Source organism: Monodon monoceros, unplaced genomic scaffold, assembly GCF_005190385.1.
Source record: "Monodon monoceros isolate NGI ecotype Baffin Bay Population unplaced genomic scaffold, NGI_Narwhal_1 Super_Scaffold_2, whole genome shotgun sequence".
Classification (NCBI taxonomy): Eukaryota; Metazoa; Chordata; class Mammalia; order Artiodactyla; family Monodontidae; genus Monodon; species Monodon monoceros.
The window spans coordinates 47144297-47160698 of NW_021703776.1; the positions used below are offsets into that span (position 1 = coordinate 47144297).

General features: G+C 36.3%; 1 protein-coding gene across 4 annotated transcripts in view; it reads right to left on the reverse strand.

Annotated features, from left to right (window-relative positions):
* PPP1R9A (protein phosphatase 1 regulatory subunit 9A) overlaps positions 1 to 16402 on the reverse strand; it is a 317021-nt gene that overhangs the window by 134666 nt on the left and 165953 nt on the right. For all 4 annotated transcript variants that reach the window (XM_029233109.1, XM_029233106.1, XM_029233108.1 and 1 more), the window contains exons 3-4: positions 8901 to 9033; positions 2156 to 2276 (exon numbers count right to left, since the gene is read on the reverse strand). In XM_029233109.1, coding sequence (XP_029088942.1) covers positions 2156 to 2276; positions 8901 to 9033 — 254 coding nt within the window. The remainder of the gene's footprint in view (positions 1 to 2155; positions 2277 to 8900; positions 9034 to 16402) is intronic.

Below are 16402 nucleotides of genomic sequence, written 5' to 3' on the forward strand. Positions count from 1 at the left end.
CCCAATAAAAGATGTGAACACTGCCATAGGTGTAATAATGTGACCACTTATTTTCAAATACACACACACTCAATTTTCATATAAAATGAAAGGTATGGAAAAGATCTCTAAAGTCCCTCTGACCACCAAAATCTTATGATTCTGTACCTATTTCATACATCTTTCTATAGTTTTTCATAAGACTTCCCATAATAACTATTTTTAATAAATTTCAAGCTTATGCCTACTTCAGTCAAGAACAGCTTCATACACAAACAGCACTGTGGAAGGTTTTTTATTTATACATGCTTATTTAATGCATACAAAAATCCTGCAATGTAGAAACCTGAAAATTAAGTAATTTGTTCAATATCCCTTAGCTGGTAAGTAGAGGGTATGAAATTAAGACTCCTGGTCACATGATCCCAAAGATTCTGCTCATTTCATTACATCAAGTTGTCTTCTTTAATATATTCACTGAGGCATTTATTAAGCATCTATTATAACAACAGCAGGATTACTGTACTAGGTAAACATTCATTTAGAAGGATTGAGGAAATGCACACTGGGACTGATAAAGCAAAGTTCTCATATCAGTGTAAATATTATAACTACACGGGAGAACAAATCAGTAAATAGGTTAATAGAAAACAAACCTAATTTAAAAAATGAGTGACAGAAAAACAAATAGTTCTGAGTTTAGAACAATGGGAATTGACTAACTGATGAATAGAAAATTCTCTACTTTTTTGCTTTTTAATCAATTTGTAGTTTGGCTTGGCTTTGTGGCTCATTTACTTGAGAGGTGATTTATAATAATTTAATATGTTTGAATATTAACAGTAAGAATTATTTCCTATCACTTTAGAATGACTTAAGTTTTTCACAAAGCATGAAGAGAAAAGATACAGATTTTACAAACAAATTTTAGCTCACTTGGAAGAAAGGCTCTAAATTAATAATAGGAAATATTTACTACTACCATTATATAATTCATTGAAGGGGCAAAGAGGTTATTTCCTTAACTACTTTGAAAAGGAGGAAGACTTAATAAATTACTTTTAAACACAAAATATTAATATCTCACTTTCTTTAAGTGTGATAAACATTCACTCAAAACATTCATTTCAGACCTTCTCTGTTCAAGTGTTATGGGAATACAAATAAGGCTACTGGCTAAGATGTGGTCCCTAACCACATAGAAAGAGATGGTACTGAAGGTGTGGCTTTCTATTTAAATAAATCAATTTAGTTCCTCTTGGGAAACATCTGTGTATACAAATATGTTTTTAAAATTATGAAACAAATAATAGTACTATTGGTCTCATTGGAGGTTCACAAATGATTTTCAACATGGTTTATTATTTCTGGATAAGCTGGTTGAGTGATACATACTTAAAACTTAAAAAAAATCAAAGCCAGTTATTCAATGTTCCTAAAAAAAATAAGATGACATTTCTTTGAATTTGGCACTCATATTTTTGAGTCTACTTTTATTTCTGTTTCAGCCCCAACTTGATGCATCAGGAGCCTAGGGTCAGGATTAATCAAATCTTTAAAGATACTTGTAGCTTGAGATGATGAAAGCTAAGACATAAAACAATGCCCATCTGATGCTCTGGTGTGCATCCAAATTACCCAAGGTGGATGTTTAACCCTCTCCTAGAGATTTTAATTCCAGATTTAGGTGGCACTCAAGGACGTGTGTTTTTAGACAGAACACATTTTGAGAGACACTGATCTCCAGAATTACCATCATTGCAGAATTAGTTCCTATTTTCCCTCCTACCTCTGTCATTTTCAGAAGTGCCAGAACTATTATTATTTGTTTTGATACCTCTGAAGTGAAAACTATATGCTGATCTCCACATTACATATTCTTATATGATACACATCCATGATTCTGCTCACCTTCCACTGGCTAGATAGATGAATGGATAGATACAAAGGTAGACAGATACAGATAACAGATCCATCTACCTATTTATCTAATATACATTAAAGGAATGTATTCTGCCTGCAAATCAGAAAGTAATTCAAGTGTTTTAACATTTTCCACATCTGAGACACACTCTGAAATTCTGTTCTAAAAAGTCAAAAGAAAGCTACCATTGAAAGAAATTCCCAGAAACATTTCCTAGGAGATTTGAGTTATTAACAACAGTAGTCGGCTTACCTGCCATCTCGCTGAGCAGCACCACCTTCCGTCACTGTCTTGACAAATATTCCCAGCTTTTCAAGTCCAGCATCTGCTCCAACACCCATTCCAATAATACTTATACCAAGTCCATCCTCATCTATGAAAAAGGAAAAAAAAATGAAACAACCTAAGTTTTACACTCGTCCACAATTAGCTGCTGAGATCTATTTGCTGCTTTTAATTTTGTTCTTTGTGAACTATATTGATATGCTTCCTCTGACAGAATTTTTATTCTATGCTGGGGAGCAAGGATGTCAAATTAGACCCCTCAAAAGGCTCATTAGTTTAGTCTCATTTTACTCCTGCCAGTGGCTCTTCCATTGTGATCCCTCAAAAAGGTAATAATTTGGTTACTGAGCAATCAATCTGCCTGACTAAATAATATTTTTAAGCACAGACCATACATCCTCAAACATATATATATATATTATTTAAATAAATGTGATCATAATATATCTGGAATTTCCCCTTTATTTATGCGGTCTTCTTTTCTTTTTTACTTGGTCCACATTCCCATTCATGTTAATAAGATGGTATGTGTCTCTCAGTACTTTCCTCTGTCCTACTATACAAGCATATAAACGTATCATCAGATACGATATATACGTTATATGCATATAATTAAATATACATATTATATATGGCTTAATTTTCCTTCTTATTTTCTTTACACAAACAGGATCATATTATACCTACTTCTCTCTGCAGCTTACTTTTCTAATCCAATGATACCACATGGATATCAATTTACATAGCCTTAAATCACTTATAATGCATATTTCATGGTGAGAAGCTGTCGTAACTTATCCAACCATTTCTCTACTAACAGGCATTCACTTTTGTTTCCATTTTACTGGCCCTTTGAACAATACTGACAAACATGTTTTTTAATTCACTTACAAATCCATATTTCCAATTCTCCTCTCTGTGAACACATATTTTAACATTAATTAAATAAAAGATACACTATGTGCATTCCACATTTTTTGGTTAACATTCAAAGTTATTTTCTGATAGTCTCAAAGTCTTTATAGTAATGGTGTATTAGCTGCATAAAAAATAGATGGTATTAGCTAGTCAGCAGTGGTGGAGTGTTAAAGGAAAACGGGCTCACGTGCTCAATAGAATACTTGATGTTTTTAAAAGCCTTTTTAGCAATAACCTTTAATTTGTTAAGTATTCTCAACTAGTAATTTTTTTTTTTTTTTTTTTTGCAGTATGCAGGCCTCTCACTGTTGTGGCCTCTCCCGTTGCGGAGCACAGGCTCCAGACGCGCAGGCTCAGCCGCCATGGCTCACGGGCCCAGCCGCTCCGCGGCATGTGGGATCTTCCCGGACCGGGGCACGAACCCGTGTCCCCTGCATCGGCAGGCAGACTCTCAACCACTGCGCCACCAGGGAAGCCCTCAACTAGTAATTTTTTGAATAAGGTTCATCTCATTGATTATTAGTTACTGCCAGCTTCTGCTTTAAGTATTTCTAAGTACAACTCATAATCCTACATCTTTATTCTACATATGTTTAAAAGTATGTCATTTGGCAAAAGTGATGTGTTTGCTCAGCTGTGTGCTAAAGAAAGCTATGTAGAGTGCTCTCCCTGGAGGAAATGTTTGATGTGATCCCCAGCTGAAGGCACGTCCTCATTGATTCTAGGCACAGGTATCTAGTGTGAGAACTGCTGACTAAATGAGTGATCACTGGAGACTTTCCTTCCTTCCTTACATTTAGAATATTTGCACACGTCATTTCCCATATTTATTACATTCTAATCGTTTCCCCAGTATAGATATTCATGTTCATCAAGAGGCATTCCCCTGCTAAAAACTTTCCTACATTCATTACAGTTTTCGAGTTTCTCCCCAGAATGAGTTTTCTTACGCACATGAAGGTTAGATCTGTGCGAAGGCTCTTCCTCATTGGTCACATGTATAAAGTTTCCTCTCTCCCACATGAATTCTCTTATGTATATGAAGGTTAGCTGTATTGCTGAATTATTGCACATATTCATCATATTCATAGGGTTTCTCTAGAGTGTGAATTTGTTCGTGTTGATAAAGGGATGAATGATGACCAAAAGCCTTCCCAGTGTTGACATTCAAAGAAGTTTTTTTTTCTTCCTCCAGTGTGTTTGCTCTTGTGTAGTTCAAGAGATGATCTCTGTAGACTTTTCCACATCGAAAAATGTCATAGGGTTTCTCTCCTGTATGAAATCTCTGGTGTGTATTAAGTGTTAGCTGAATTCTTATTCATATTCATTGTATTTATAGGACTTTTTCTTCATTATGAATTATCACGTGTCAAGCCAATGTTGAGTTCCCATACTCAGTATATCGAAAGGGCTCCCCTCAAATGTTGATTCTCTATACTATCATGCCATTAAATATAATAGTTACTTCCTGCAAATAACCTGCATGAAAATTATATCTGAGTTTTTAAATCCATTTTCCCTGCCTGGACTCAGGCTTTAGTAAAATTATCTTCTTTCCTTCCATAGCTCCTCTTGATGCTCTAACTGGAAAATTACTCAGATTTGCAAAGCTGAAAACCCAACTGTGGGCAAAACTATTATATCAGCTTGAGCCATCCTCAATTCCATTGCCGACCACGTGAAAGACATGGTGATAACCGAAGGAAAATTAAAGAAAGAGTACAATCAACCCACAGAGACCAGGTGACTAATCTCATCTCTGTACAGCTTTGAGATGTCAAGCATGGGTGAAGTCCAAGCCACAACTTCAAGGCCCTGATTCTTGTGGTTGCACCATCAAGAACCCAGCAGCCATCCTGTCTTCCTCTGTATATACTCTCCTAGGAACAGGCAGAGCACTAAGCATGCAAAGCAGCCAGGACAAGATGGAAACAACTATAAGGCTGTGTTAGGAAGATGTTATCACCACCCTCTGGAGGTCAGGAAAAAAAATCTCATGTTAGTTCAGCATTCCCCTCATTGCTAGTGAGATTTGAGCTTGTATTCATATGAACTTGGGCCATTAGATTTCCTCTGAAGTAAAGGGCCAATTTTTCTAATGAGTTTTGCTGACTCTTTTTTCCTCATCATTTCCGAAGACTCTTAGAATATTATAGCTATTAACTCCATGTCATCTATGATGAATATTTCCCCTTTCAAATGTATCACTTATCTCTTGGCTTTGTTTGACAATATTGCCTTTAAGAGTTTAAAATTTTGGATGAGTAAATTGGTCCATCTTTTCTTTTATAATTTCTGATTTTCCATTTTGGTTAAGCCCCTCCTCCCACAAGCCCAGATGATAAATGTAGACATAAATTTTCATCAAATATCTTTGTCATTTTTAATATTTTATTATTTAATTCACGTAGAGTTATTTTTATATATGATATAATGAAAATGATGTTTTCCAACTTAATACTCTTTCAGATAGATGCTTTATGCCAGAACAATTTGTAAAGCACCCTGTCACTTCTAAATTAGAGTATCTTATGTGTCATGTTATTAAATTCTCATGCACACTAACATCTTTCCCTGGACCTTGTATTTTGTTCCACTGATCAACTGCTATATGTATACAATTTGTTCTGATTATAGAGGCTTCACGTTACATTCAGATAGTTGGGAAGTTAAATCCTTTCACATTCTTTTCCATACTTCCTTTAGGTCTGTATTTTTCCATATAAAATTTAGTATTGTATTATGCAAACCCCTCTAACAATGAAACTCTGATGGCAGTTCTACTTGAACCTCATTAAATTTATTTATTCATTTATAGGTATAGAAGACAGAATAAGAGAGACTTTCCTATACTGAGTCTTCTCATCCAAGAATACAGAATATCTATTTGCTCAGATCTTGTATCTTTAATAGCTATAATACAACTTTTACAGCTTTAACAGCTACAAAATGACAATGATATATCACCTCACACTTGTTACAATGACTATCATCAAAAAGATAAGAGATAACAAGTGTTGGGAAGGATGGGGAGGAAAGAGAACTCTTGTGCACTCTTGGTGGGAATGTAAATTGCTGGAGACACTACGTAAGACAGTATGGAGATTCCTCAAAAAATTAAAAATAACTACTTCATTTAGTTCTCTTCTAGTTTAATTTTTCTAGTTTAACTTTTACTATGAAATGTAGCATACAAACAAAAGAGTTTATAAAAACATTTACCTACAAAACATTGCGTAAAACAAAAATAAAGCAAACATTCATGTACTAACAAAGACAGAAAACATTACAAATACTCCAAAAGCCCACTAATGTAAGCCTCCCTGAAATCATAACTCTTCCTTTGGTAACCATTATCCTAAACATGGTGCTACCATTCCTCCCTTTTCTTAATACTACTTTTTAAAGCTACTTATTTGTGTATTTCTAAGGAATATGCTGTTTAATTTTTCCTGGCTTTTAAATTTAAATAAATGGAATTGTACTGAATGGCTTCTTCTGTGATTTGCTTCCCACACCGCCTCAATTTCATGTTTGTAAGAATCATAACACACTGCTACATGGAACTGTGGCTCCTTCGTTTTTACTGCTGAGTAATATTTTATGGAATAGATATGCTACAATTTATATACCTTTTCCTATCATTGATGATTACTCAGATTGCTCTCATTTTTGCTATTGTAAGCAATACAATGGCCCACAGCCAAATCCAGCTGTCTTTGTATGGGCCATAAGCTAAGGATGGTTTTTACATTTTTAAATGGATGAAAAGTGTAAGCTTCACTCTTACATTCTCTTTAACCTCAAATGAAAGTGTCTTTTATAGGAACAATTATTGGCCAGTGTTGTTTAGTGTAATAATTGGTATTCTTTATATATTTTTCATCCAAGCAATTTTATGCTTAATACTTACATAGTTTTCAACTCTCTTTCCCTAACATTTGCTGTGTTGAACAAGCTGTTCTTTGTTTCTTTTCCTCCTTGCTAATTGAGAATTATGAAGGAGATATGTTCTTTAAGTCCTTACATATAAGCAAATTTCTTTCTTTCATCAGGATAGGTAAATATTCTGGGATGGATAAAGGATTCTTGGATCATTATCCTTTTTCTTCTCAGTGGTGTGTGAAATCATACATACCTCCCCACTCCCAGTGTTACATATAAGAAGTCTGATGCTAGTCTAATAACTACCTTTTTGCAAGTATCTTTGCTTCTTTGTTTGCTTTGATTTTGGCCTGGTATTTTGTAAGATTTTCACTTTATGTTTGAAGATTAGAATTTTCTCAGGCTGTGCCTGAGTATGGGAATTTTTTTTAAAGTCCTTTCACTTGCAACAAATTGGCTAGGACCTTTAAATTATGAGGTTCAGATATATTTTGAGCTCAGGAAAATTTCTTCTATTTTGTCTAATATGTCTCTTGTCCTGTACTGTCTTTTCCCCTTCTATTACAACTTAATATATTGGGTCTCCTTCATGATTTTTCTTGGATTTTTTGCTCTGTTTGAAAATTTGAAAATTACTTTGGGACATTTCTTATGTTTGACCTTCCAGATAACCAATTTGAGTCTCAACAATAACCTTTTCAATTCCTCTACTGAAATTTTTAATCTTAAAATAAATATTTTTGTTGTTGTTAATTTGCTTAAGAAGGTCTTTATATATATATATTTATTTATTTATTTTATTTATTTACTTTCGGCTGTGTTGGGTCTTTGCTGCTGCACGCGGGCTTTTCTCTAGTTGCGGCGAGCAGGGGCCAGTCTTCGTTGTGGTGTGCGGGCTTCTCATGGCAGTGGCTTCTCTTGTTGCTGAGCACGGGCTCTAGGTGCGTGGGCTTCAGTAGTTGTGGCTTGCGGGCTCTAGAGAGCAGGTTCAGTAGTTGTGGCGCACGGTCTTAGCTGCTCCGCGGCATGTGGGATCTTCCCGGACCAGGGATCGAACCTGTGTCCCCTGCGTTGGTAGGCGGATTCGCAACCACTGCACCACCAAGAAAGCCCTAAGAATGTCTTTTTAAAGCAACACTTGAACATCTTTATTTGGTTTCTTTGGGTTTTTTTGTTATTCAAGTTGTCATCTGTTTGTTCTGCTTTTTTCCAAAGCTCTCTGAGATGTGTTATTTTTCTATTCATTAGGTCCTAGTTCAGTTCCCAGGTGATGATTTATGATGGTAAACACAGCAGGCTCTGGTCCCATAGGTCCCCAGATACTGTAGCAGGCAGTCTGCGATTCCAGGGAAAAATCAGGAGCAAGCCCCTCTGCTCCTGTCCTCCCTGCTTTCCTTTAGCTTTCTCCCCTCAGAAATGAAGAGGATTCCACTGCCTTCATTCCAAAAATCCACCATTTTCTAAAGGCCCAGCACTCCCCCTATCTACTACATTCAGAATCTAACCATGACCACTCTCCCTCCACCAAAAATCCCCAAAGCAACCACCTGCCCCAAGCTCTCACTTATGGCAGCTCTCTCTGGACTCCTCACCTGCACCAGCGCTTTGCAGGAGTACCAAGAAAACATCAGACCTCACTCACACCTCCCTACTCCTAGTCGCCAACTCAGCCAACTAAAGTAGATGGGTTTCAGTGGAGTGCGTAAGTGAGGAGTCTTTCAATCCACCATCTATACAGAATTCATATAAACTATTTTTGAAATTTAATAAATAAAACCCTCCATGAGAAATAAAGCTTTATCCAATCCTTCGGGGGGGAAAAAGGCTATACTTAGGGAAAATAAAGTCAGTCATTTCTACATTATTAACATAGCAATATAATATTATTAACATTGTAGAGCTCATATACCTTTCTCTAGTTCCACTGGGAAAAGTTCCAGCTTTTCTACACGCTTTTCAAGTTCATACTCGGCTGAAGCAGCCACAGGGTCAACTTCATCATTTCTCCTGTCATAGTCTTCATTGGAGTATGTGCTGAAGACCTGTAGTAAGATATCAACAAAAAGATGAAAATCTAGAAAAGACAGTTTTCTTGATTAAAAAAAAAATCTGCTACATATCCAAAACTACGTAAGTTAAAAATTTTGTACGAAGAATTTCTTCTAAACAACTGTTTTGTCATAAAATCAACTGAGATGTTAAGAAAAGGAAAACTGAATCAGAATAAAAATAACTTACTAATTTAAAAAATGTACCACTTTTAATAATTTGAGACAACATTAGCCACAGAATACATTATATGGTTAGCAACATTTATCACTTTTTATAGAATCAGAGTATACCATATTAGCTACAATAAAATTAAGGTAAAGCATCTTCAGCCTTTATTTACCGAAGCAAATACCCACACTGAACCCATTTCAAGCTATGACCTATACAAGCCCTGATGTTGCAGTGTGCTGGTTTTATTAGAATTATATTTCAAACATAGAATCATTGAAACTGACTTCTATTCTGTACTGGGCTGTGTTAAGCTCTCATTTGTCATCTCTCATTTTACTTCCATGTAGATATAAATTAAATCCTCACTGAACCTTTTAATGAAATGACTATCAAAATATTGCTCAAGAGCTGCAGAACAAACAGGATATTGGTAGCTCTTTATTTCTGACCTAAATCATTCAAAAGACTACTAAATGTGGTCTTCAGATGTAGCTGTACATCTTCTTTCTGCTGAAATATCTGTTTTATTTGAAAAGTAACTGGAAATAGGTATACAACCCCTCACTTAATACACTGAAGAATATTTTTTAAAAGAAATGTATAATTCATCAAGCCTAATTAATTTGCATGATAAAAACTGACATTTTCAATTAAATTCAACAATTATGAAGTATCTAGACTGTGCCTGACAAAACTTTGTCATGTCCTCCCAAATCTAGGAGTGAGTAGTTTTTAAAAATATATACTTTAAAAAGTGATAATAAAAACATCAATAGAAAGCAGGACAGAAGGTCAGAGATGAAAGAAATTAAGTCTATTGCCTATAAAGCTGGCCCTGCTAGTCCAGATGTGCTTTACATTCATATTATTGGAAAACTGGCAACTCTTACATGCTGTATATGGTAACCTATAAACCAGAAATATATACTGCGTACAAAGAAACAGATGTAGTGTGGTTCCTAATTCTACATACTTCTCAAAATCGTGTCACTTATAGGTTTTGTACCAGAATGCATAACTGTTTTTCTTCCTGACTTTCAACATGTTTTCATAGCCTTGTACCATTCACTTGGTCTCTACCACATTTCTCCAACACAATAAACATTTCTACATCAAAATGAACACTTCTAAACTATGGGGTTTGTACCTTTTAAATTAATCTTTTCATAAAATATGCTTCCTATGCCCCTTCCATAGAACCTTCCAATATTTTTCTTAAATTGTCAGGTTTATGACTTCCTCTTAGACAGCCTGTTTGATCTTTCACTTCCCTTATATGTTTTGGTAATCACTTATTTATTCATTCATCAAAAATATACAAAGAATCAACTCTATGCCAGACATTGTGCTAGACACTGAAGAAGGTACAGTTTCAAGTAGCTCACAGCTCAGTAGGGACATAGAAATCAAAATAAACTAAAATATATGTGATAACTGATGTAACAAAGGAATATACCAAGTAATTTTTTTATTGTCATGAATTTCATGGAGGGGAAAATATTTGAGTTGAATCTTAAATAAACAAAGATTCACATATTCAAATGTAGAAGAGGTGGAATGTATATTTCAAATATAAGACACTAGAAAAAATCTATATCTGTATCTTTTGGAAAACATCGACAGTTGAGTGGACCACAGTGCAGCATGCCTAGGGGAACAAACTTTAACAACATACAAAAAAAGTTACTTGGATCTGGAACGTACATGTCCTGGAAACTATCGGCAGAGATGACCGGAAATTATTCCATTGATGTTTGCCACTTGTCTACTTCTGCTAATAGGTTCAAGTATATGATTGCTAAACAAGGATTCAAACGATATTCATACGGGAACATAACTCAATTTTGCTACCAACTTAATGTATGAATTAAAAAATGTGTGTATACATACACATGTATATATGTGTATATGTGTTTGTGTGTATACACACACATCTGCTATCAAATGTCCTTCCCCAATCAGTCTGGTTTATAAAGTCCATTTGGGGATAACCAGAAATTAAATAAAACAAACAGAAAACTAACTATATGACTACATATTGGAAAACAGTACTTTAAATAATGTTTGAGGCATGTAGCAATCAGATGACCATATCACCATTTAATTCTGTAGAGAAGAAATAATGTAATATACTTTTCATCTTCAGCTTGTTCATAGTCTGGTAAATTATGTGGGCACATAGGTAAAACCTATAAATACATGAAACAGAAAAGCCAAAATTCATTATTTGCAAATTAAGCTTTTGTTTACCTGGAGAATCCAAGAGGTTAAACAGAAAAACTGTTAGAATGAACAAGAGTTCAGTGAAAACAGAATTTCAAAACTACCAAAAAAGCCCATAATAGCTTTAGAAAATATAACAGAAAAGATCAGAAATTATAAAATACTCAAGAATTGCTGATTATAAATGTGCAAGGATATCCTTTATCTATAAAACTTAACTGAAAAATTCAAAAAGCCTTGAATAATTGTAATGCCATACTATGTTATTGGATTAAAATCCTTAATATTGTAAAAACCTCTATGATCCTAAATTACTGTAAGTGTCTCTTTGCCCCAATTTAATTTATGAATTCAGGGCAATCAAAATTAAAATCCCACTAACATTTTTCATGGAAACTAACAAGCTGCTAGCAAACAAGGAATAAGGATGGAAATAGACCCTATCAGATACCAAAACATACAATAAAACTTCGTTTATTAAGGCAGTGCAGTTTGCCCCAAGACAGATCTATTTTTGTACTCTATTCTGTTTCACTCCTCTACTTTTCTATTCAAATTAGCTTGGGTGGTCTATTCAATAAATAGTAGGGAAAGAACGAGATATCCATATGAAAAAAGATTCCTATTTCATATGATTAACAAAAAGTAAAACTTAACATTGGTTAAGAACAAAAATTATAAACTATTAAACTGCTAAAAGAAAATTTGGGACAATGTTTAACAGGCTAGAGAGGACATTCCCAAAAAGCCGTAGATCCTAGAAATCCTAAAGAAAATGAGTAAACTATTTGATTAAAAATTAATGCTAAAAACTTCTAGGTAACAAAATATACCATAATGAAATTACAAAACAAGTCAAATATTAGGAGAATATATTGCCAAATATCAAAATGAAACATGAATATTCATGATATAAAAAGGGTTTTATCAACTTAAACAACTACATCTGTAAGTAGGGGAAAGGAAACTGAGAATTCAACAAAGACATATCAATAAATGATGTAAAGATGCTCAACTTCATTAAAAATTAAGCAAATTCAAGAAGTAAATACTATATATTCACCCATAGGATGATTTTTTTTAAAAAAAAGATTGCAACATCCAGTGTTTGTGAGGATATAGGAAAAAGAATACACTTGGAAAAGCAGGAAAAAGGTCGCAATTTGAGAATAGCTATCAAGATTTTAAATGTAAATGCCCTTGATCCAATAACGCTATACCTAAGTATTTATAGAGATACTTGCAGGCGTGCACAGATACCTGTGCAAGGAAGTTCATTACAGAACTATTTATAATAGCCTAAGATGGAAAATTACCTAAATGTCCAATGATAGAGAAAATGTCTTACTAAATTATAATATATACAAATATGTAATTTCATGCAATGATTTAAAAGATCTATCTCCGCTGACATGAAAGTCTCTGAAATACATATATTATTTAACCAAAAAAGCACATGGCAGATATACCTATATCTACTGATACATCCTTTTGTATCTATTTATATATTTCTATATATATATATAGGTATAAATATGTTCTCAATTGGTATGATCCTAACTTTAAATTATATACCTCCTAAATTCTCTAGCTATGTAGCTCTTGCCAAATTGTAAAACCACTCTAACCCTCAGTTTCATTATTCACAAAATGGCTATTATAATAATAATACCTACCACATAAAGTTGCTGTAAGAATGAAATGAGATAGTCCAAATAATTATGCTGGGTTCAATGTCAGGGGAGGGAAAGCTGTCCCAGGGTAATATGAGAGATAACAATATTGCCCCAGATACCTACACTCACCTCATATTCTCATTTATAAATAAGTTTTGAATATTTCATCCACTATGATGCTTAACGCCCTTGGAACAAAAATCTGCAAGACTAATTTAGTGTTATAATGTAGACTGGCCTGCCAAATTCCCTACCCGTGTCCAGAGCAATACAGTATCGTTACACAATGGCTCATCTGCCGCCAGGCTTTGTTTTGCCTTCATCAGGTAGAACCTCAGAGATGAAAGGAAAACTGACCTAGGTAAAGGCTTCCCCTTTCATCAATATGGTCATGACTCTTTCAGTATTCTTATAATAGTTCTATCATTTTTATTTATATTACCATAACTGCTCTACAAATATATATGAATAGTTAATTACACAAATAATAATCAGAGCTCCATCATGATACCACTGCAATGCAAAAATGCAAAAAACTAAAGGCCAATGGCATCCTGGGTCCTAATATTCAACGCCATTCAAGATATAAACATATATATTTAGTTCAGTCACCTTCACATTGTTCCTGCTTTATTTCACTGAGAAAAGCAAACAAAAGGATGTTTAAGTTTAAGACTTCTTGTTTCAGAGCCAACGAGTGATATTCTATTCCTTGATCAAAGGAAACAAGACCATATCCCTTGCTTTGCAGCAGAGGCAGGCTTTTAGGGATAACAAGTTTACAAATACAGTTAGCAATGACATTTCTGACCCAGCAACCCAAGGCTATGGAAAACAAATAAAGTTAAAATTAGCTTATAAGATTTCAACTAGAATCATTCTTTTTCACATTTCTGGTAGTTTGAGCTCCAACACTTTTTCAAAACAACAGCAACATTTTTTTCAACAATAAGGAAAAAAAACCCTTATTTCCTTTACTTCCTTATGACACATTTTCTTTAGTCAATGCAGGTCAAAATGAATTCAGGATCAGTCCATATCTTAAAGTTTTAAAAACAAATCTGGCAATAAACCATCCTCAGAAAGGAGGATCCTGACAGCCTTAAAACTTCAGTTTCCTTTTTGTCCCTCACTGATTTATGATATAAGAATTATAGTTTCTTGACTGCCTACTGTGTGCCAGGGAGTATGCTAGCTTCTTGTTCTAAATTGACATAAGCCAAACTGAAGTGCACAATTATCAGGCATTTGGGGGTAAGCGTTGGCAATCTCCAAAGATTCTAAATAAGTGAGAGCTTTCTGCTGCATATGAACACATTGATCAGCAGGAGGATGGAAGAAAAAGACACACAGCTCTATCTTGCAAGCTCAGTAAAGTCTCAGATTTCTGTCCTTTAGTTACTCTGACAAGTAACCTGCATGGAGGTATACTTAAAGCAACTGTGACAATATTCTACAGTAGGATGTGTCTAATTTTCTAACTGGATCCCTCAATGGAATCCTACATTTCAGAAAACAGGACCAAATGAGAACGAGCGTTAGGTGTTACTCTAAAAGCTTAGCTTGCTTGACTCAAAGTCCATCTACATAAAATATTTCTAAAACCAATCCACATATGTTCAACATTATGCATTTCACCAATTATTTGTAACATCCCCAACACTAGTAAACCTTCCTATTTAAAGTATGCATCGCTGGAATGTAGACTTCTAATTAGGGACTTTCAAATACTAATCCTAGAGTGAAGATTCATGATTGTTATACCTAGAATGCTAACTAAAGGCTCCTAAAACAAAGTTATTACCATAAATATGGTGATATGTGTGCTGAAATAACTGGAAGTAAATTACAGACAATATAAAACATTACACAAGTAATCTTTAACTCTTGTACCAACTGATCCAGTAAGTAAGGCAGAAAAGAGGAAAGATTTGAAGCTCAGAGAACAATATACATGGTATATATGAGGATAACTACTAAAGACAAAGTCTATAAGGACAAAAGGTATATTTCACTAATTGTAAGCCTAGTGTTTTCATGAATAACTAAAGAACAGGAAGTGAAAAAATAAATATACATAATGGGAGGTAGACAGCAAGGCTAGTCAAAAGGAAACACAGGATTGAGGGGAAGATGGCGGAGGAGTAAGACGCGGAGATCACCTTCCTCCCCACAGATAAACCAGAAATACATCTACACGAGGAACAACTCCTACAGAACACCTACTGAACGCTGGCAGAAGACCTCACACACCCCAAAAGGCAAGAAGCCCCCCATGTACCTGGGTACGGCAAAAAAAAATGAATAAACAGAGACGAAAGGATACGGACGGGACCTGCACCAGTGGGAGGGAGCTGTGAAGCAGGAAAGTTTTCCACACACTAGGAAGCTCCTTTGCGGGCGGAGACTGCGGGCGGCTGAGGGGGAAAGCTTCGGGGCCGCAGAGGAGAGCGTACCCACAGGCGTGCGGAGGGCAAAGCGGAGAGATTCCCGCACAGACGATCGTTGCTGACCGGCACTCACCAGACTGAGAGGCTTGTCCGCTCACCCGCCGGGGCGGGCGGGGCTGGGAGCTGAGGCTTGGGCTTCGGTCGGAGCGCAGGGAGAGGACTGGCGGCGTGAGCACAGCCTGCAGGGGGTTAGTGCGCCACGGCTAGACGGGACGAAGTCCGGGGAAAAGTCTGGACCTGCCGAAGAGGCAAGAGACTTTTTCTTCCCTCTTTGTTTCCTGGTGCGCGAGGAGAGGGGATTAAGACCGCTGCTTAAAGGAGCTCCAGAGACGGGCGCGACCCGCGGCTAAAAGCGCGGACCCCAGACACGGGCGTGAGACGCTAAGGCCGCTGCTGCCGCCACCAAGAAACCTGTGTGCGAGCACAAGTCACTCTCCACACCTCCCTTCCGGGGAGCCTGTGCAGCCCTCCACTGCCAGGGTCCCGGGATCCAGGGACAACTTCCCCGGGAGAACGCACAGCGCGCCTCAGGCTGGTGCAACGTCACGCCGGCCTCTGCCGACGCAGGCCCGCCCCGCACTCCGTGCCCCTCCCTCCCCCCGGCCTGAGTGAGCCAAAGCCTCCTAATCAGCTGCTCCTTTAACCCCGTCCTGTCTGAGTGAAGAACAGGCGCCCTCTGGCGACCTACACGCTGAGGCGGGGCCAGATCCACAGCTGAGCCCCGGGGAGCTGTGCGAACAAAGAGAAAGGGAAATCTCTCCCAGCAGCCTCAGGAGCAGCGGATTAAAGCTCCACAATCAACTTGATATACCCTACATCTGTGCAATACATGAATAGAC